The sequence below is a fragment of the Terrapene carolina genome, unplaced genomic scaffold (assembly GCF_002925995.2).
Source record: "Terrapene carolina triunguis isolate 2854851 unplaced genomic scaffold, T_m_triunguis-2.0 Scaffold231, whole genome shotgun sequence".
Classification (NCBI taxonomy): Eukaryota; Metazoa; Chordata; order Testudines; family Emydidae; genus Terrapene; species Terrapene triunguis.
The window spans coordinates 1,007,399-1,029,059 of NW_020664582.1; the positions used below are offsets into that span (position 1 = coordinate 1,007,399).

Here is a 21,661-nt window from a genome sequence, read left to right on the forward strand (position 1 = left end):
GACTCTCTGGCTCATTCTGCTCCCTTTGAGCCACTAGGGCTGCAGAAACATCTCTAAGTCCTCTACTGGGGGTACAGCCCAGCCAAGCCTGGAGCCTTCTCCTCAACCTCCCTCCCTGCAGCCCCCTGCACCGGGGCAAGGAGAGTGATGGAAACGGGATCCCTAGGGGCCCAGCGCCAGCTGGCGTCATTTAAAACAGCCCCCAATGGGACTGTTAAGAATCTGCTACCGAGGTGGCAGTGAGGGGGGAGGTTGGAGAGAGCCAGGGCTTTGTCAGCACAGGTGACGGAAAGGGGCAGAGGTAGGAGGAAGGATGGCCCAGTGGTTGGAGCACTTGGAGCATTTGGGAGACCTGGGTTCGATTCCCTGTTCTGGACAAGTCACTGAGTCTGTGGCTCAGTTTCCCACCTGTAAAATGGGCATAACAGCCCGGTGGGGCTGGGATGATGAATACATGAAAAGGCTGTGAGGTGCTCGGATACTGTGGGGCCAGGTAAGAGCTCTAGCTAGCTAGGCAGGGCTGTGTTTGTTTGTTTGGCGTGAGGCTGCCTGGGATACTTTGGGAGGGTGTGTCTTGTTTGACTGGGTCGCTCTTGGTCTTGCAGTGACAGGCTGGGCGGAGGAGGAAATGCTTCCTGAATGGGGCTGAAACCGCAGCCGCTGGAATATGCAGCCCGGGGGCCTTCCTGGCAGTGCAAACGCAGTGGCCTGCACCAAGGAGCCGATCGCCACGTCGCGTGGGGGGGCCACGGCCGGGAGGCATGGTGACAACTTTCAAGGTCGCCGTGCTTGGGGCTCAAGGGGTCGGGAAGAGCGCCATCGTCCGCCAGTTCCTCTACAACGAGTTCAGCGAGGCGTGCGTGCCCACCAAGACGCGGCGTGTCTACCTGCCGGCCGTGGTCATGAACGGCCACGTGCACGACCTACAGATCATGGACTTCCCACCCATCACATCTTTCCCAGTTAACACGCTGCAGGTACGTGTGCCAGGCGCTGACCCAATAACGCCAGCCAAAGGCAGATGAGCCTGTCGGTAACAATGGGAGTCAGTTCTGAGTCTCCCCCCGAGGTCACATGTGCTCTGACTTATCAACAGAAGAGACCCAATGCCATGAGTCTCCTGCCATTTGACTCGGCATATGATGGGTTTCCGTTAAGGACACTAATCCACAGCCCTGCAAAGATGCAGCCCAGGGATATTTTTGCAGTAGTTTTCCTCTTAGGATCAGGTTGTGTCTTGCATGTCCGGGGCAAGATTTGCCTGGTAAACAAATGTGTAAGAAGGGGGCTGCTCGGGGAAGGTTTGTTCTAGTGTTCTGAGCCTAGGAGTGGGAATCAGGACACCTGGGTTCTAATCCCTGAATCGCATCATGGCCTCGGTGAGTCGCTTCCACTCTTGGTGCCTCCGTTTCATGAATTGCTTTGAGACCCTTGGGTGGAAGGCGCTAAGCCAGGGAAGGTGTCGTTAACATATTGCAATCTGGCTGATTCTCATGACAGTTACAATATATGGCCGGGCACGATCTGCAGTGTCATGGGAACTGACGCCTTTCAGTGCTGGAGAGATTAGGTCTCAGTGAGAATTGCAATGAACTTTAGGAATCACTTAAACATGCAGAAAACGCATTGTGACCCCCATTATCCAAACCCCAAATAACCAACCTGCCCACCTGCGGCTCCGTGCTTAGCCCCCTCTCCTGTCACAACCATGTGCCCCTCTCCCACTGGCCTGAACCCCCATTTTTGAGGCCCCCGGAACATTTTGGATACTGTACATCGTTCCAGAGGAGAAAGTAGGAAGCTAGAGCCCTGGACTGGCATTCAAGAGGCCTGGCTTCTATTCCCGGTTTCGCCACTGGCCTACTGGGTGACCTTGGGCAAGTCACTTCCCCTCTCTATGCCTCAGTTTCCTCAGTTTCCCCATTTGTAAATTGAGATAATGATACTGACCTCCTTTGGCAAAGCACTTTGAGATCTACATAAGCGCTAGGTATTATTATTATTATTTATTAAAAGGATGGTGTCTTCTTAACTCAGCCTAGGCATTTGAATGACCATAGGAATTGTGGCCTGTCCAGCCCTGTTCAGCGAATCACCGCAGCATGTGCTTTCCGTTAGACACCTGCTTAAATCTCACTGGATATGTCTACCCCGCCGCTTGGAGGGGTAATTTCCAGCACGGGCAGAGGAAGACGCACTGGCTTGGATCGAGCTAGCGCACTAAAACGAGCAGTGTAGCCGCGGCGGCATGGGCTAGTACGATCCTGTCTACGAACCTAGGTACGTACTCCTGTGGCTAGCTCCTCCTGCCGCCCCGGGGCTGTGCTGTTGGTTTTACTGTCCTAGCTCGATCAGAGGTCTTGGACATCCACTAAAGCTGGAAATTCCACCTCCAGCTGCAGCGTACGTGAAGCCACTGACTTCAATGGGCTGAAATGCTTTGCTGACACAGGGCCTAGGAGAGAGACGCTCCTGCCCTAGTTCAGATCCCTCCTCGAGTGGGATAAAAACAGCCGAATAACGTGACGTTTGGCCAGACTTGGATCTCTGAAGTCAGGCTCCTGAACAAGTAGGTTTGATTATCCCAGGCACCTAACTCCCTGTGTGAATCTGGACCTGCGTCTCAGTCCCTTGCTGTCCCTTCCTACCTTCCCCGATGTGTTGTATGTATTTGATCTGCCGGGTATGGTGCGTTTCTCTCGCCATTCTTCACGTAAAACAAACCTGGCGTCTTTGGGGGATGCTTGGCTGCTGTAACAGAAACAGGCAGTTCTGTTGAAAATTAGTCCTAGGTGGGATATTCTGCCCTCCAACATCAGCCGGCGAAATCAAAGGCTGTAACAGAGGGCATCCCAACCGACAGTCTGAGGGAGTGATTGAATTCGTAGTGTACCAGGGCATTGTGCTCAAACTGTGCAGTACAATTTCATTGATCTCCCAGCAGATGCAGAACGTAAAGTCGCCACTAATGTCTGACTTGTTTGCTGAGACGTTAACTTTATGCCTTCTGTTTGGGGAGGTCAGTACATTTTCTTGGGCGATCAATCAGGGAGTGAGGGTGATTTCAGAATCTGTAGGGGACTGGTGATGGTTATGGAGGTAGTCAGGGTAGTGGCTCCATAGTTAAGGTGGCAGGACAGAATCCATGCTCTGATTCTCATCTCCAATGTAGATACTATGGGGATGGGTGCTTTATAATTAGCTAAATGCATATCGGTTACCCAAGGGTATAATTGTCCCAACAATGCCCTTTGAGGCTGAAATTTCATGTGCTTAATTTCAACCCAAAGCTGAATCCTCACAATGTCCCTTCTTGCAGATTGGTAAAGCGTAGTCCCAGAGAAGTGTAATAAGAACATAAAAACAGAACAGCCATACTGGGTCAGATCAATGGTCCGTCTAGCCCAATATCCTCTCTCTGACAGAGGCCAGTGCCAGATGCTTCACAGGGAATGAACAGAACAGGGCAATTTTGAAAGACCCATCCCATTGTCCAGTCCTGTGTTGACTCTTCCCAACCTATCGTGTTCATCTGTGTCTGATAATTCTGTTCTTTACTATAGTTTCCACCAATTTGCCTGGTACTACTGAAGTTAGGTTTACTGGTCTCTAATTGCCAGGATCACCTCAGGAGCCTTTTTAAAAAACCGGCATTACGTTAGCTATCCTCCAGTCATCTGGTACAGAGGCTGATTTACACAGTAGATTACATACCACAGTTAGTAGTTATGCATTTTCATCTCGGAGTTCCCTCACAACTTTTGGGAGAATACCATCTGGTCCTGGTGACTTATTACTGTTTAATTTATCAATTTGTTTCCAAACATCCTCTACTGACACCCCAGTTTGAGACAATTCCTCAGATTTGTCACCTAAAAAGAATGGCTCAGGTGTGGGGATCTCCCCCACATCCTGTGCAGTGAAGACCGATGCAAAGAATTCACTTAGCCTCTCCACAATGGCCTTGTCTTTCTTGAGTGCTCGTTTAGCACCTTGATCATCCGGTGGTTCTGCTGACTGTTTGGCAGGCTTCCTATTTCTGATGTATTTAAAAAGTTTTGCTGTTAGTTTTTGTGATCTTAGCTAGTTGCTCTTCAAATTCTTTCTTGGCCTGCCTTATCATACTTCGACATTTGACTTGCCAGAGTTTGTGTGCCTTTCTATTTTCTTCAGTAGGATCTGACTTCTAGTTTTTAAACTATGCCTTTTTGCCTCTAACTACCTCTCTTAGTCTGTTGTTTAGCCATGGTAGCATTTTTTGTCCTCTTACTGTTTCTTATTTGGGGTATACATTTAGTTTGAGACTCTATTATGGTGTTTTTAAATAGTCTCCATGCAGTTTGCAGGCATTTCACCCTTATGACTGTTCCTGTTGATTTCTGTTGGGATAGCTTCCTCATTTTAGTGTAGTTCCCCTTCTTGAAGTTAAATGCTACTGTGGTGGGGTTTTTGGCATTCCTCCCCCTCCCCCCCCAGGATGTTAAATTGAATTACATTATGGTTGCTATTACCGAGCAGTACAAGCTATATTCACCTCTAGGACCAGATCCTATGCTCCACTTAGGACTAAATCAAGAATTGCCTTACTCCTTCTAGGTTACAGGACAAGCTTCTCCAAGAAGCATCCATTTATGGTGTCTAGAAATTTTATCTCTGTGTCCTATCCTGAGGGATATTTGCCCGAGGGAGTGGATAGCAAGGGCCCTGTGTAGGAGGAGAAGCCGTTCTTGACTTAGTTTTGAGTAACACTAAAGAGTTGACGGAGATCTCTGGCTGTGGGGAGGAAGCATTTCAGCATGAGTGACCAGAATCTCATTCAGATTGTGAAAGCCACAAAATGGGACCAAAATAGAGATAATTAAAGGCTGCTCAATTTCAGATGAGCTGCTGTTGGAGGACGTGGGCCATGCTGTGCAGAATCTAATGGAGGGGTGGGTATGAAAGGAACATATGCCTAAGGATTACACACGAGGCTCTCTGCTATTAAGATACAAGACAGTAATTTTTCATGGGGAAACAGCCTGGGTAGAATCCAAACTGTCCCCTCCCCAAACTTGAACTGAATCTGTTCTGAGTTGTGAAAAAACATCATGTGACCCTTTTCTTCATTTCCCACTGGCTCTGGCTTCAGTTAGTCCCAGGATAGGAAGTGCTGGCACTTTATTTATTCCAAGCATTTATCTAGAGCTCATCCCCATAATATCTGCACATGACGTAGATTAGAGCAAAAGCAATTTCCAAATTTAAGGCCTGATACAGTTTTGGACCAGAATAATTGTTTCAAGCAGAAACATCATGTCTACATTGCAATCACGGGGCATAAGAACGGCCGTACTGGGTCAGACTAAAGGTCCATCTAGCTCAGTATCCTGTCTACCGACAGTGGCCAATGCCAGGTGCCCCAGAAGGAGTGAACCTAACAGGTAATGATCAAATGAACTCTCTCCTGCCATCTATCTCCACCCTCTGACAAACAGAGGCTAGGGACACCATTCCTTACCCATCCTGGCTAATAGCCATTAATGGACTTAACCTCCATGAATTTATCCAGTTCTCTTTTAAACACTGTTATAGTCCTAGCCTTCACAACCTCCTCAGGCAAGGAGTTCCACAAGTTGACTGTGCGCAGTGTAAAGAAGAACTTCCTTTTATTTGTTTTAAACCTGCTGCCCATGATTCCAGGTCATATAGACATACCCGAGTTAGCTTTAATCTAGCTAGTTTGAGCACCAGAAAGACACAATAGCATGGACTTCAGCAGGGCTAGTCACCTGAGTAAGTATCCAGGGTCTTTTACAGCCTATGCTTCTGCAGCTTCCTTGCTATTGTTAGCCCTGGTCTACAATGGGGGGGGATCGACCTAAGATACGCAACTTCAGCTATGAGAATAGCGTAGCTGAAGTCAACGTATTTAGCTCGACTTACTGCGGCGTCTTCACAGCGCTGAGTTGACTGCTGCCACTCCCCCGTCGACTCCGCTTGCGCCTCTCGCGGCAGTGGAGTACCGGAGTCAACGGGAGAGCGCTCGGGGATCGATTTATCGCGTCTAGTCTAGACGCGATAAATCAACCCCTGATAGATCGATCATTACCCGGCGGGTAGAGCTAGCTCGGGTATGTCTACCCATGCTGCAGCCACACCTCTGATTTCAGTGTCGACAGGGGCCCAAATTTTTTAAGGTATTTATTGCAATGCCTAACTGATTTAGGAGCTGGTCTCATTTCCACCCAAGTGCCTAATTCCCTTTTGAAAATTAGACTTCGGCTCCTAAATCAGTTAGGTGTTGCAACGCTGAGCGCAGCAGCTCCTAAATAGCTTTAAAAATCTAGGCTGGTATGTCTACCTGTAGTGATGCTGGTACAGTCCCTAGAGTGGAGGCATTATTGCTTTATACCAGGATAGCTTATATCCCTTCCTACATGGGAAAAAGCTGTATCTGCATGAACACCGTTATACCGATAGAATTATGTTCACACTAGGGAGTTGTGCCAGTTTGACTTTACCAGCATATTTAAAAAGGTATAAATGTGTGTGTAGATGAGGCTTAAGGAGCTAATACACCATGAACAGCCCTACCCCTAACCGGGGGGAGGGGGGAGAAAACGGAGAGCGGTCTAACTCGGTGTTTCTCCATGATCGGTCCGTGGAGCGATGCCAGTCCCTGACACAGTAGCAAGCCGGTCTCTGGTATCAAAAAGGTTGAGAAACTTTGGCCTAGCGGATAGAAGAGGGAAGAGGTCCTAGAAGGTGCCTTTCACTGCACTGTGAGTGAAACAGCTGGTTGAAAAAATGCCAGTTATTTTTTTAAGGGGCATTTAGGAAAAAAATGGGTGTTTTTTTTGTTTTGTTTTTTGTTTCTCCCCAAATTTCCCACAAAACAGTTTTGGTTTTCAAAATCTGGTTTTGGCTTAAAAAAAAAAAATCAGTTCTCAGCAAAAGGTTTCTATTTGCAAAAACCTAGTGGCCTCTGCCCCCCAATTTTGTAGCGACTAACAAAAATGTTAACCAAAAATTGTTTGGTTTTTAGTTTCGGGGGGCGGCGGGAGGGCGTGGTTGGAAAAAGCTGGAAAATGTTGACCAACATGAAAAACTTCTGCTGTAATTGGGTTGTAAAACCATTTTGCTGAAAAATGTGGAGCAGCTCTGAGGAGAAATCAGGAGTGGACGTTTTACTAAAAGAGGTGCTCTAGTTCGAGCAGGAATTAATTCAAGGCAGTTCTCTGGCCTATGTTATACTGGAGGTTAGAGTAGATGATTTACTGTGGTCCCTGCTGGCCTTAGACTCTGTGAACTTCAAGCGTGTGCCAAGAGCCAAACACAATGCCAGTGCCCCAGTTCAATCCCCTTTGAGCCCTAAATCAACCCTCAGTGCCCTGCACCCAGACAGATATAAATGGGGTTCAGCTGGGGGGTTCTGGGGAGTTGCATTCATCCTCCCTCAGCTGGACAGGTTCAGAGCGGAGCATTGCTGTGATGCACGGAGGTCAATAGAGTAAAGGGATAAAAATGGAAGGATTCCCCCAGACCTGCACAAGAAAGGAGGAGGATCAAAATTCAACACTGCACAAGGGAACAAAAAGGTCAGCGCAAGAGACAGACAGAAAAAGCAAAGGGTAATTTATTGACATGACGGATGATGCCTAACATACTCCGTGTCTCGGCGTGCACCACAGAGGGCGGACGGTGCAAACAGATGGAGATTTCCAGGGAAGGAAGAATGGGCCCTGGAATGATCTCAAAGGAGTGAAGGGAGGTGGGAAACACTACAGCCGCCACTGCAGAGGAAGGATAAATGTAGAGGGGGTAGGAGTGCATCACCTGAATGGGAAAGAGGAGGCCTGGCTGTTGAAGGGAGAATGGATGGCTCAGGAGATTGGTCATGGGTTACAAAGGCTTTTCCTTCTAGATCACCCTATTGGTCCAGTTCGGTACTGACCAGAAGTAATTGCTGGGAGACTATCAGTAGAACATGGAGTGGGTTAGAACCGTTCCAGAGGAACAGATGCCCCCATCAGAACTGGAACCTTTCCTAGCAGGCTCAGAAGAGAGGCAGAGGACTAAGTGAGGTGGGGTCCCTCCAGGGCAAGGTTGAGGGGCATGAATAGCTTGGCGTGGGTTCTGGGGATAAAGAATACCTGTTTTCCAGCAGACCGTGTCCATCGTCCCAAGGGCTTCTGAAATGGGTTGCTCCAACCCTCCTGGGACTGTGGGGAAGTTTAGACCTGGAGCCAGACTTCACGGCTTGGGCTCATCGCTGGTCAGAGGCAGAAGTTGAAATGCCAAAATGTGGAGCGAGGGGATCTGCCCTGTATTCCTCTGACTGAAAGGACCAAGTCCTGGAGAGGCCATGGGAGAGGCTGTCCTTAAGGGATTCCTAGCCCAGCGAGGCAGACTCCTTGTCTCCCATGGTGGCTGCTTGTTCATATCACAACCCACCACCACATTCCCATCGTGCCACTAAGGCCTGTGTGGTTGCCACTAGTGCAAACGGTTATTTGTGTAGTGCGGAGCCAATGGCTTGGTAAGTGAATCTGAACCTTATCTGGAGGCCAGGCCTTTCTAAGAGAAGTACCCTTAGATCACAGCACCATAGGTAGCCACGTAAGGGCCTGCTTTTCCGTCAGTCCCATGTCATGCTCTCCTATCTGCTGGTCAGACCAGCATCCCTGCCTATGGTCCTATGTGGCCTTCCTGGCTCCTTGCTTGGAACGCTGCACTTCAGCTTCACCTCCTAGCTTCCCAGTCTGTGCTGGGGTTAGCGAGACATCACAGATCTTTATATAGAGGTGAAGGAGGGGGTCACCCTAGCTGTAGGAAGGACACAGGCAGGAGATTGCCCAGGATTCATTTGGGGGCATAAAGAGGGCAAAGGAGGACGGTGGATGGGCTCCACACACAGTACCTCACATGGGGGCCAGCACTGCAAATAGAATTCGCCCCAAGCCCCCGTACACCAGGCATGGATCCTGTCACCCTGCCCTAGTTGCTTTAAATAGCTTCACTTGCCTCTCTGAAGCAGAACTTGGGGGCACCCGGGCCAAGGCTGCTACATCACCAAGTGGAAAGCGATGCTCAGCAATCTATAAATATGCCGTGTTTATAATCACACAAAATATAGGGCTTCTGGCAATGCATAATTCAGCAGGGCTGAGGCTGCGTGGGGAGCAAGCGAGCAGGAGATAAGCACTTCTCCCTGGGCATCCTTAGACAGAAGGAACAGCCCCTTATCCACTAATGCCCTAGGCACGGGATGGCAACAGCTTCTCCCAGAACGGCCTTATTGTTGCACGAACAAGGCACAATTTGTGAGAAGAATGTACCTCTCTCTCTCTGTGCTGGAGGAACATGGATTTGGCAGCTGAGAGCACACAGCTCTGTGCTGCCTGCTGGCCATCAATCCCCGCCCCTTTAGAATGCTCACTGATGGATCCCCGCCTCTTTGGAATGCTCAGCAGCCTATCAGGATGGTTCCATCCATCCACTAGGCTTTATAGCCATGGGTCACACTCCACTCGGGGGTAGCGAGGAAGGGATGGTGTGCATGCTCCTCTTTCACAGGCGTTTCATGAAGGGACCGACAGGCAGCTAGACCTGACGGTCGCACGCTTTTTGGGAGGTGCTTTTGAACAGAAAGAGCAGCGTGGAGCTAATTCATAGCAAACTTTCTCACACTCATGCCATAAAGGAAAACAACAGGAAAGCAGCAGCCTGATCCACCGGGGCGTCCAGGCTCAGTTTCACACGTGCGTCACAAGGGGAGCACAAGCTGGACGCTCATGCTCCAACAATTGGTGGGAACCTACTTTCTGGAATAACCTCTTGGGGAGGAAGAACTGGCCAGCCTGGCCCCTGCACTGACAAACCCTTGCTCCGAGTTCACTCAGCTCCCTTTCAGATACAGGGACCCTTTCAACGGTCAAGATACTAAAAATATGTTACGGCCGAGTGCTCCTGTCACTTACACCAGAGTAAATCCATTGTCTTCAGAGGCATTACTTGTAGAAATTGTCCTACTGGCTCAGACCCAAGTCCATCCACTCCAGTGTCCTATCTCCAATAATGGCCAGTACCAGATGCTTCAGAGGAACCCTACAGCAGGCAGGTTTACTCTACGGCAGTGGAGAATCAAGCTCAAAGATTCAAGTTTATCCTTAGTAGGACCTAAGTGACAGGAGTGAAGTTACACCATTTATATATTTGACTCCCCTGTCAGAGAAACCAGTTTAACCTTTAGAAACTGGCATCAACTTTGCATAATCCACATCAGCCCAACTGCTCCTGTGTCCTGGGTGTTTTCTCAAGGTCTTTGTCTCTGGCAGTTGGGGCTTTTAGTCTCCCTGCCAGCAATAGCTACTTGCCTCCGGTGTAAGGCAATCAAACATGTTCACTTTCCTTCCATCAGCATTGCCACATCGTCCTCCTCCCCGATGTAGGATTATTTGGAATTCTCTGGTGCCTTTCACCTCCAACCTTCATGAATAAAGCTTCACAACTCATCTTTGAAGCAGCAGAATATTGTCAAATGCATTTTATAGAAAGGGAAACTGAGGCATGGAGACGTTATGTGATTTGCCCGACTAGTTACTCAAGGATGCATTGCCACTGGAAAAGTAGAATTCAGGGACTGCTAGAATCCCTGCTGTAACCACTAGCCTATACTGCAGTTCCCCCTCCCCCCCCGCATCACTGTAGTATTTGCCGTGCAATTTATCATTGCTCATTTATCTATTAGAAATCAGCCCTTAATCCAAATGCCTAATCAATAAGCTACTGCAAACAGCAACTGATCATTAATGAACTAATCATCAGTCCTTGTTTTTTTTGTATTGCCAATAATTGTATTACAACACTTAACTGCAGGCATCATTAGGCGAAGCAACTTTAAGCGAAATCTAGATAAGATAATAACACCCTAGTGAAATCATGATGGACAATGCTGAAAATGACTCGAGTGATGGCATTCAAGCAAATTGCATCCCAGCCTCAATGTAATAAGCTGTAATATACTGATCTCCCAGACATATTGGAACTCTTCCATAAAGATATTAACCTACAGCTAATAAGCTGCCACTATTATCTTTATCGCTTTGGTAACAGTCACTGAAAAGTCACCCTGTCATTTTCATGCCCTGACCAGGGGACGTGGGGGTGGCACCATGAATGAATAGGTTTCTTTCATCGCTAATTCCAGTGATTCATTCAAACCTTTGTGGTCTGTAAAGCAGCAAGCCAAAAAAGTGTCCTTTGCCATTTCTTCCATTCCTAGCTCCTTTTGTTTGCTTTATTCCCAAATATCATAACCATAAAAGGGGATGATTGTACGAAAATGTCTCACTACAGGAAGAATTACTATAGTTTCTTCTAACTGTATTTTTATACTCTACAGTCAAGATTTTGCAGTTTCTCCTGCATAGCGTGCTGTCCCAAGCTATCTGTCATAACAGGGTCCATATTGTATGGAATCCTAAATCTCTACCCATTTCCATAGTGTCCGGGACACCTTCCACTTCCTCAGTCCATTAAACATGGGTGATTCCTGTTTTGTTAGAAATTGTGCGTTGCATCCCTGTGCAGTGAGAGAAGTGCCCAATGGTGCCAGTTTGTATGGCTCACAAGAGGAGCCCAGGCTACCAGTGATCAGAGCTCTACAGCTTTGTGGTTCTGCCGTGGACTGGATTCTTGTGTACTCCACACGGTCAGCAGGCAAAGACGGAATGTCTCCTACGTTTGTTTCCTGGGACTTGCGTCTTTCCGATCCTTTGACAGCAATTGTATTTCTAGAGTCACCTTTGAGCTGCGCTTGTGTCCAGGAGAACAGCATTCTGGAAGCCCCGATGCAACCTTTACACGGGGTTGGATTGGGCACTGGGAATTAGTATTTCTCTCGTTTTTTTTCTTGAACAAATGCAGTGTTAGCGGCTGCTGAATGGTGGCATTTAAGGAGGTAAAAGCAGGGCATATTTTCACTCATGCATCATGCACAAAACACTGACTGTTCTGTATGGGAAGCTCTTGAAAAGCCCCAGCTGTTCAACAAATGTCTTTTTTTATTAACATTTTATAGCCCTAAACTGTATATGTAGCATGGCTCACCCACACTGAACTAGTCCCCTACAGCCCTAGGCAATGCAGGGAGGAACACAAAGCCATGGAATAAGGGTCTGACTTTGTGTGGGCTGGGATTGTGCCAGGGCATCTCAATCCTAACTTGCAGCTTCCCCTTCTGTTATCATCCTGGACCACCCCCAGTTCTGCCAATACATCCAGTGCTGATCTATGGCATGCCCTGCTACTCCAGTCTTGGGACCACCCCACAACAACCACCACCAGTTTCGATCTATAGCTATAGCTCCTTCTGCTATTCCAGTCCTGATCTCCGCAGCCTACACAAACTCAGCTCGGCCAATGACTCTCAGTTCTAACATGAAATACCACTGGATAGTCCAATTCTGGGCTCGTCTGGCCTCAGGCCTTCTGGTTAGCAAAACCTAGTATCCTAATCTTTGCCTTTCCTGCGTAAAGAGCTGTCCTGGCCCAGTCATTCTGTGATGTGGATGAATGTCCGCTCTAGACCAGGAAATGTATTTGATCTCTCTCTAGTTCAAACAAAATGTGTACAGTCTAGACTGCCAGAGGTGAACGCAAAAACGTTCAGTGAGTTCATTAAGCAGAGGCAAGCACTATAAATCTAGCAACAAGCTAATTCAGAACCATGGACAGATCATGCACTAATAGTGCCATCAAGTATCTAGCAATCAAGGTGAAATTAGTGCTGTTGGAAAGTACCTAATTAACAGACCTGGAGACCGGGGTCCTTCACGTGCAGGCTTTCCCTACATTGCCCTGCCAATGTGGATATAAAGGGGAACAAACTTTTAGGAACTAGGCTTCTCCCCTCCAACATCAATCGCAAATCATATAGCCCAAACAGCCCACGAACGTAAGTAACTTTGATCGCTTTTCCCCTGAGTCAGCTTTGAACCCATCCTGTAGAGATGAAAGAGGACTTAACCCTGCGCTGGTCCCTGATCCTGAACTTTACCCAGGGTGAGGTAGCTGGAGATACTGGTGAGAGGAGTTTTGTTGATGTAGTTTAGTCTGACCTTGTGTATTAAAAACAGGCCATAGGACTTCCCGGAATTAATTCCTGTTTGGACTAGAGCATGCTTTTATTTGCCAGGGGGCAAGCCAGAGAAGACCGAGAGGTTAAAGAAGGAGAGGAGAGGAGAGAAGGGGTGGGGGGGTTTGAGGAAGGTTAGTAACCAGGATGGGATGAGCTTGAGGGGGCAGGTGGAGGAGAAACACAGTCACAGAGCAGTTAGGTGACTACCCCTTGTCACACAGTGAGTCAGCAGCAGAACCAGGAATAAATCCCAGATCACTTGAGTCCCAGTCCTGGGCATTAACACTAGAGCATGTGCCTGCTATAATTATCTGCTACTTATTCCACCAGGGTGCAGCGAGGCTGCTGCTGGGAAAACCCCCGTTATGCCTGTAATATCACCCATCCCAAAGCAACGGTAACCGCAGATCTGGACTCGCGTTAACTTGTACAGCAGGCCCTAGGGATGCTCGAAATAGAAGAGTACAATGGTGCTGGGGTTTTGTGGCACCAGCCATGTTTGCAGAAGCAGGCGTGGTATTGCGTTAGGAGCAGTGCCCAAGTCCAGCAAAGCCCGGGCATAGACTCCAGTAGCAGAAGGCCTGGCATGGTCACAGCAGTGCCCTTGCACATGAGCTGGCAGAAAGGCTGGAGAGATACCCCAAGGGGGGCTTCTGCACCTGAGCTTTGACCAATTCCTGTGTGCCTGTTGCAGGAGTGGGCGGACGCATGCTGCAGGGGGCTTCGGAGTGTCCACGCCTACATCCTAGTCTATGACATCTGTTGCTTTGACAGCTTTGAGTACATCAAAACTATTCGACAACAGATCCTAGAAACGAGGTAAGTGCCTGCTTGCCTTACTCCTGGCCCAGCTGAGCTGGGGAAAGGGCCGCGCTCACAAAGCTAAAGTCACCTCTCAATTGTGCATCCTCTCCAGGAATATATTGGGGGCAGGGAGGAGGATGGAGGGTGCTGAGTTCCCTTCAGTGCTGATAGCCCTAGGGACTGAAATCTTCTAACAGGTGCAGGCTAGATCCAGGCACCTTCCACCTGCACTAAATTCACTCAAGCATAATAGAAAAGCAAAGAGCAACAAACAGCTCAGAAGGGAGCTCTCCAAGCTGCCAGCAGCTGCCAATGAGATATTAAGAGCCACAGCGGGGCCAAGTCTAGTCATTGGCAAAGCAGCTTTGGGTTTCTTACCAGTATTTGTAAGCTGCGCTTGCTGTGACAAGGTAGGTGAGTGACTGGGCCATACCCCTCCATGCAGAACAAAGTTCCCTGCTGACAGCCCAGCAGCAGCCGCCAGTCTGTCCCCACCACATTACACAAGGGCGGCTCCGGATTGCCATCCTCTGCCACTGGGACAGGCCCAGCCAGGACCTGAGGATGGGGAGGGATCCCCAGGAGACAGAAATAAAGATAAAATAGTGAGCTAGTGGGAAGCAGAAGAGCTATTGTAGGAAATTGGAAGGGGGTAATGGGTTGGAGGTTAAGGGACTGTGGCCTTCATGCCAATGAAAGAAATTGACGTGTTTCTTCTTTTCTGTTACCAATTCCCCCCACTACTCCACTCTGTCTGTGTCTGTCTCTGCCCTGCCTCTCTGCAGGGTCATTGGCACCACCGAGACCCCCATCATCATTGTGGGCAACAAGCGGGATCTGCAGAGGGGCCGGGTGATTCCCCGCTGGAACGTCTCCAACCTGGTGAAGAAGACCTGGAAGTGCGGCTACATCGAGTGCTCGGCCAAGTATAACTGGCACATTCTGCTGCTCTTCAGTGAGCTGCTCAAGAGCGTGGGCTGCGCCCGCTGCAAGCACGTCCACACCGCCATCCGCTTCCAGGGGGCACTGCGCAGGAACCGATGCACCATCATGTGAAGCCCGGCTCGCCACCCCCTGCTCCCACGACCGCCCCCAGAGACCCTTTTGTAAAGTGGAGGGATGGGCGCAGGAGGACGCGAGCAGCTCTCTTGACAAAGGAAGCAGTGTCCGGGAGGGTGCCCAGCTCTCCTGGATGAAGCCTCAGAGTGAGCCACCCTCCGCCCTGCCTGTCCCCAGCGCATGGACGGCACGGCCGATTCAAGGAGGCGGCGTCATGCTCCAAAGTGCAAAAGGCTGTTAGGCGCCTTCCTCTCCTCCCGCCTCTGCATTGGATCATGGACTGGATGATGTGGTGTCCAGCGAAGTAGGGAGAGGGGCAGCTTGGAGAGAGCAGGGATGGGTGAAGTATCGCTGGTTACCGCGCAGTTGGGGGGGAGTGGGTCTTCTGCCGTCTCAGAGCAAGACGGTTATTACCTGCCGCTTGGTTATTACCTGAGGATGACCTAGTCTGGACAAGTGGCAGATTTGTATGGGTATCCATCTGTAATGCCAACGGCCTACCACGAGGTGTGGCATGGCAACCCCTGCTGCCTTGGTAACCAGAGATGTTTTCACTGCAAACGGATACAAAGACCCAGTCAGCCTTAAGTCAACAGGTCCTTCACCCTTGTGCCCGGAGAGTAGCATGGCATCAGGGAAGCTGAACCCTCCCTTCTTTTGCCCACTGGATCAGGGACAGAGCAGCCTGACAGCGAGAGGCATGGCTGAAATGGATTTTTTTATTTTTTTATTTCGGGACAGAATTTTCAGATGGTTCAACACTCCCCCACCCCACACACACACACCCCCCCCCCCCCCCCCAACTGGTCCTTCCTCCCCTGTTTCCTTCCTGTGTTGTGTTTCTACAAGCTCCGAACCTTTTTTTAAATATCTCAACAGCGTGAGCGCATGTCTGAGGCTTGCCTTTCTTGGCATGTGCGTGTCGGCGTGTTCATTCTCACGTGTGTGCTGTGCACGAATAGCCCCTCCCCCCCTTCTGCTGACAAGACACCCGGGTTTGGCAGTTAGCTGCATCATTTTTGTTCTTCCTTTTACATGGATTTTTTCCCCCCAGCACTAGGTTGAAAGCAAAATGATCCTGAAATTCTAGTGTTAGTTCCACCATCCCTGCCCGACTCCTATCTGACTGTACCAGATTTGCTGGACAGGCACTGGAGTTCTACCTCTTGTTGCTAGAGCTGACCACTGTCAGTTTTGTACAGATTTAAAAATGATCATCATAATGAAACCAAACTAGACAATGGCCTCCTTGAAGGATAACTAAAATACTGTATAGACCTGTACCTAGTGTTTGAGAAAGATCCTACAGCTAATATAAACACGATGGTTTTAATCTCAAGGATCTTTTGCGCTCCTCTGTGTAAAGAGGCATAAGCATAAATAAGTATCAGGACTGATCGTTTATAAATTGATCCGACCCAAACACACCTATATCTTACTGTCATGGCAGGAGAGATCAATGAAAACTGAACTTCAGTTAGAAACGCCTGTTTTCCACAGTTGTTTTACCATAATTGACCTGCTAAATTCACCCCAACTTAAGGCTACTTTGCAAAGATTGACTGACATTTCAGATGTCAACGTCTCCGTTTATATGCAAGTATGTACAGTTTCCAAATAGGCAAGGCTATCTCCTTACACTGTTTAAAAGGGCTGATCGGTAGCTGCAGTGGATCTCAGCTTCATTCCTTCCCACTGAAAGCAGCTTAGTTCTCTCACACACATCCCCCCCCTGGGATAGCCGGGGGCTGTTGTAATAGAACAAATGAAACCTGAGAGGGAGAGTTCTGTGTTCAGGCTTTACTAGAAGGAGATGCTGTGATACTTTATACACGGTTACACTTTTTGGATTCTTCTATTACTTTTGTCCTAGACAATCCTTTCCCTAAACATAACCCTTGCCAGAAGCCCTCATGCCATCCAATGGCAGACTCCTGAATTACACTATAGCAAGGCAGTCAAGTTGTTTAAAGGAGACATTCAAAAAAATGAGAAATTGGATTTGTGCCTCCCCTCACACACATTTTTTTCTTTTGGCTAATTTATGATTGATAAGAGGTCTGCCTTTTAAAAAAAAATGATTTTCTGCTTGTTTTATATTTTAGAAATATAGGTCTTGTCTATCCTATTTTTCCTTGTCTACCCTGTTTTTCCCCTCTTTAACTTGCTCAAACACAGGAGAAACACTTGGGAGAAAAGATTTCTTGGTTAAAGTTTAGGGGAGGAGGAAGCTCCCAATCCATACCTGAGACCAACAAGTTCTCCAGTAAAACCAGACCTGCAGCTTCTAAAGGTTAAAAAATGTTTAAGCCTTCCTTATCTATAATAAAACAAAAAGCCCAGTGTTTTCCCATTGGTAGGTCCCATTTCACAGTAATGCTATTACTATCTTGGTAACACTTTTTATTAAGAAGACATTTCTAAAAAAAATGAACTCTAAAGTTTCATTTTTATGACCAAATCCCTGGAATCTTGCTGTCATGATCACCAAAGTCACTTGCTGGAATACAAACTATATTGAGAGCACTTTTGCAATGTGATAGGCTGTGATTTAGCTGTCTAATTACCATTACCACTAAAGAGAGGAGCATTGCTAAGTCATTATCCACTGTGCTGAAATTGTATGCCGTGTACAGTTAGGTTTGCAAAATGGAACGCCATATACCATGTAGAGAGAGAACTGAAACAAATCTATGGCTACCTAGGTACTTACACCATAGCTACTTGGAACTTCACAGTAACAATGGGTAATAGATCCTCCTGCTCCAAAAACACAGGCCTCCATCACTTGATCTAAAGGCAAATCTCTAGTATCAATATAGGGTCTATGACACACAGCTGAGTCCAGCCAGTAAAGAGAAGTAGTACATATTCACAGCAATCAATACATTACTCTATGAATAGTCAGTTGTAAATTTTAGGCTTATGATTCTACTGAGACTTTGGAGGACTTGGTCATGGTTTGTGACATCAGCAGACCCTTTTGCTGGAATTGTAATTCTAGAATTAACTGTTGCTTGTTATTTATCCTGTACGCTGCATGTACTACAATGTAATAACATGCTTTGCTACAGGTGGTTCTAATGTCATCTCTTTGGTACTTCGTACTTATTAACACATTATGTCCATATTCTTGTTCTCTAGCCAGCTTTATCCCTTAAACTTTTTTAATAAGAAAACTCATTTGTAAATGCTAATAATAAAGCATTTATAAATGTGCTATAATGTAAAACTATCACGTATTAAGCCAATACATAGATTACTATAACCCTGTATCCTGCAGTTTATAACAGAAATTGGTCTAATAAAAGATATTACCCCACCCACCTTATTTTTCTAATATCCTGGGACCAACACAGCTACAAGACTGCAAACAGTTTATAACACACTTAGTTATAGGTTTTATAGCACTGATTAAGTATTTTGAAAAATGTTATAAATGTAATTATTATATTCTACAGTGACTCAGAGAAAATTATATTAGTAATAATAATACTTCTCATTTCTATAGCATTTTTCAGCTTCAGAGTGAACTGCAGCTACAAACACTGAATCCTCACAATAGTCCGGTGGGGTGTAGTTAATTTACAGGTGGGGAAATAAGGTAGAAAGCTCAAGTGATTTGCCTAAATCTAAGAGCTGGAACATGAATTGAGGAATTCCAGGCTTCCAAGCCCATGCTCAGACCCCAAGGTAGTATTGATTGGTGTCAGTATTGGGCTGTGAAGCCACAAAACAGGAGGGAGAAGATGACAAGCGCAATAGCATTTTTAATAAAAATTGTAATAACTAATCACATAATTATTTATGAATTAACCTATTTCTAAAAATACCCTTAATACAAAGTGTTACCGTTCTCTTTCTTTAAACGAGGTTCTAAGAAGGAACATTTCCCCATATACATTTTTACACACACAATTGTGCTTCCTTGGCAGGAAAATTGTTCCCAAATCTTCCTGGTGAGTGTCTTCCCTGGGAGGGCTCAGGAGAGAGCCACATTTCTCTCTGCACTGTGCACCTATTATTCATTGGTCTACATTGGAGGAAATGTACAGACAGTGACGTGAAAGCCTCTAATTAGGAGTGTCTCTCTCTCTATTCCCTCCCATCCCTGCCCCCAGATGGTCTTCATCTGCCCTGTTTAGTTTGGGGGTTTCTTGGACTTGGTTTTCCACTTCCCCTTGGATTTCTTGTTGGAGATTCCCAATGTGTCTGTAAAGCCTGTAACACACTACACCCCCCGTTATCTGAAATCAGATTAAAATCAGGTGCATTTCCCCTTCTTCTGTACCTACGTCTCTGTCATTTTCCTGCGATGTCTGATTGCTTTCTTATATCCACACTCCTCACCAGCACCAAGTGACCAGCATGAGCAGCTCTGCTTCTAGAAACGTAGGAATTGCCAGATTGGATCAGAACCAAAGTCCAGCTAGTCTAGTATCCTGTCTCTGGCAGTGGCCAGCACCAGTTGTTTCAGAAGAAGATGTAGATGTGGGGAAATCTGCCTCTCCACCCACCTTGCATTAGATCTGATCCTGGTCTCTATAGTTGAGGTTGGCTTAAGCCCTGATACATGAGGTTTAATATCCCTCCCCACATTTTTGTGTCATGAATTATGTTAACTCTGCTAGTTTGATACCCATATAAAGATCCAATCAAATTCTCGTGAACTTTCCAAACCCCAGCAACTTCCTACAGTTTTGTTTTTCTTTTAAAGAATCCCATTCCAGCGCCTCAATCTCAGCAATTTCTTACTAAGGCAAATTAAGTATATTGATTTTTTTTCCTTTTGACCAGAAATCAATCTAATGGTGAATCCACCAGATTACATTTAAAAATAAAGCACAGATCTTTTAGATGGGTACATTGAAACTGCAGTGGTTTGAAATCCAACCAAAAGGCATTGCAATTTATAGCTAACACACGGCTTTTAACTCAGGTTTAACTCAACCGCAGCCTTTAAACTTGAACTGTTAACCTGAGTTAACAGTGATGACATGGCAGTTTGGCTCTATTTTAACTTGAACTAGCTAACCCAAGTTAAGAACAGTTCTTTTATTTTATTTTTTTTTATTTTTTTTTGCACTGTAGACATACCCTGTGTGGAGGAGGAACTGATTTTAAAGAATAGTTTTACATTGAATGAAAACTGTACCTTTTTTACTCAGCAGAAGTTATTTCTGTCTGCTTTCAGTCATACCCAAGAGGAAGGATAGTGGAGTTTTGCCTGGTAAAGCACAGCTGGCTTGACACCTTGACATTTATCTCTCTCTCTCGCTCTTAAAAAGGTCAGTTTTACAAAGCTGAAAACAATTATGAGCCAGATCAGCTGGGAGGAAGAATTCAATCAGAAAAATGTGAATGATAATTGGGATTTAAGAACACTTTACGAGCTGCCCCAAAAGCCATACACCTACAATCAAGTAAGAAGGCGGTATAGGCTGTGAGGGTCGTGTTGAGCCATGCAGCACTAAAATCACACCTTGTGTGTAAAGGCAGAAGCACTGCCTGAGCCTGATTCTCCATTGCTACAGGCAGCTTGGATGGTCATTTGCAGCTGGATAAGGGGATGTTGGTATTTTACAGCAACTATGCACAGCTGCAAATGGGATGAGATGGGGAGAAATCAGACCCACTGGTTTTTGTCTTGACCCAATTTCCAGCTGGCTGTGACGGGACCTTTGCCGTGGAATGGCCCCTCCACGCCACAGGGCGTGACCTTGCGAGAATTTGAAAACACTAGCTATGTAACAACCCCCAGCCTGGCGTCAATGATCACATGCCAGGAATAGTGAGCACACAGCTCAGCTCTGGAGAACTTGAGAGAAGATGGTTCCTGAAGACAATTTTAAAATGAGGCTAGGGAAACCTAAGGGGACAAAATTCCCCCAGCCAGACTGCAGCCTGGACCTATCTCCTTAACCCAACCAGGCAAGACCTCCCACTAGCTAGGCCTGGAGCCTGTGAACGACGACCTGGTTAATAGTAGCAGTTGTTAGATGCATTACAAGTTGGGTATAACTGGCGCTAATTGAGGCAGAGGTTCCCTGGGCCATTGCCAGCCCAGCCTTTCACCTACATGACACGCGCCCTCACCACCTGAGCCGACTGAAGACCCTTTTGTATTGAAGACCCCATTGTGAAGCCCTTACAAGCTTGGAACACTAGATGTAGGGTGACGGAACATCAGTGATGTCTCTGTAAACCCATGTTGCTACTTAGGGATGAGTCCTCTAGAATGTAAAAGAGAATGAGCGCCTTTCTGTAGGTTTTTAATGAACCATCCCATAGAATTTAATAGAGAATTCTATCCTCCAGTGTTCAGAAAAAAGGAGTTCATTTGGTTTTAGATTTTTTTTTAAGAGTAATTTCTGAAGGATCCTCTTAATTTTCTGGGTGGTTTAAGGCCCAGTTGGCCAATTTAGGAGAGGCCCCTATGGCTCTGCTCCAAAGGCAATGGAAAGACTTCCATCCACTTTATTGGGTTTTGGCTCAAGCCATAGGTGCTGGAGCTCAGAACACAGTGATGCCCAATCCCTTTCCTACTCACTCTAATCACCTCACTTAATTGAACTGCCCAACTGTCATTCCTAACTGCCATGGAACCTTCAGGAGCCCCACATTCCATCTGACAACTTCTCCCCCACCTCCCCATCGTCACTACCACCAACTGCC

The 21,661-nt window shown here is 47.0% G+C and overlaps 1 protein-coding gene across 1 annotated transcript; it reads left to right on the forward strand.

Annotated features, from left to right (window-relative positions):
- Window positions 1-630: 630 nt before the first annotated feature.
- Window positions 631-15,745, forward strand: RASL10B (RAS like family 10 member B). The gene is made up of 3 exons (XM_026656636.2): window positions 631-977; window positions 13,818-13,942; window positions 14,713-15,745. The coding sequence occupies exons 1-3, from the start codon at window positions 762-764 to the stop codon at window positions 14,981-14,983; spliced, it is 612 nt and encodes a 203-aa protein (XP_026512421.1). The 5' UTR covers window positions 631-761; the 3' UTR covers window positions 14,984-15,745.
- The last annotated feature ends 5,916 nt before the right edge of the window (window positions 15,746-21,661 follow it).

Bases quoted from the DNA above. Each gene is read 5' to 3' on its own strand.
- RASL10B (XM_026656636.2), top strand. From the start codon at position 762: ATGGTGACAACTTTCAAGGTCGCCGTGCTTGGGGCTCAAGGGGTCGGG. The intron at 978-13,817 runs GTACGTGTGCCA...TGCCTGTTGCAG, and splicing joins TCCCAGTTAACACGCTGCAG to GAGTGGGCGGACGCATGCTG. The intron at 13,943-14,712 runs GTAAGTGCCTGC...GCCTCTCTGCAG, and splicing joins CAACAGATCCTAGAAACGAG to GGTCATTGGCACCACCGAGA.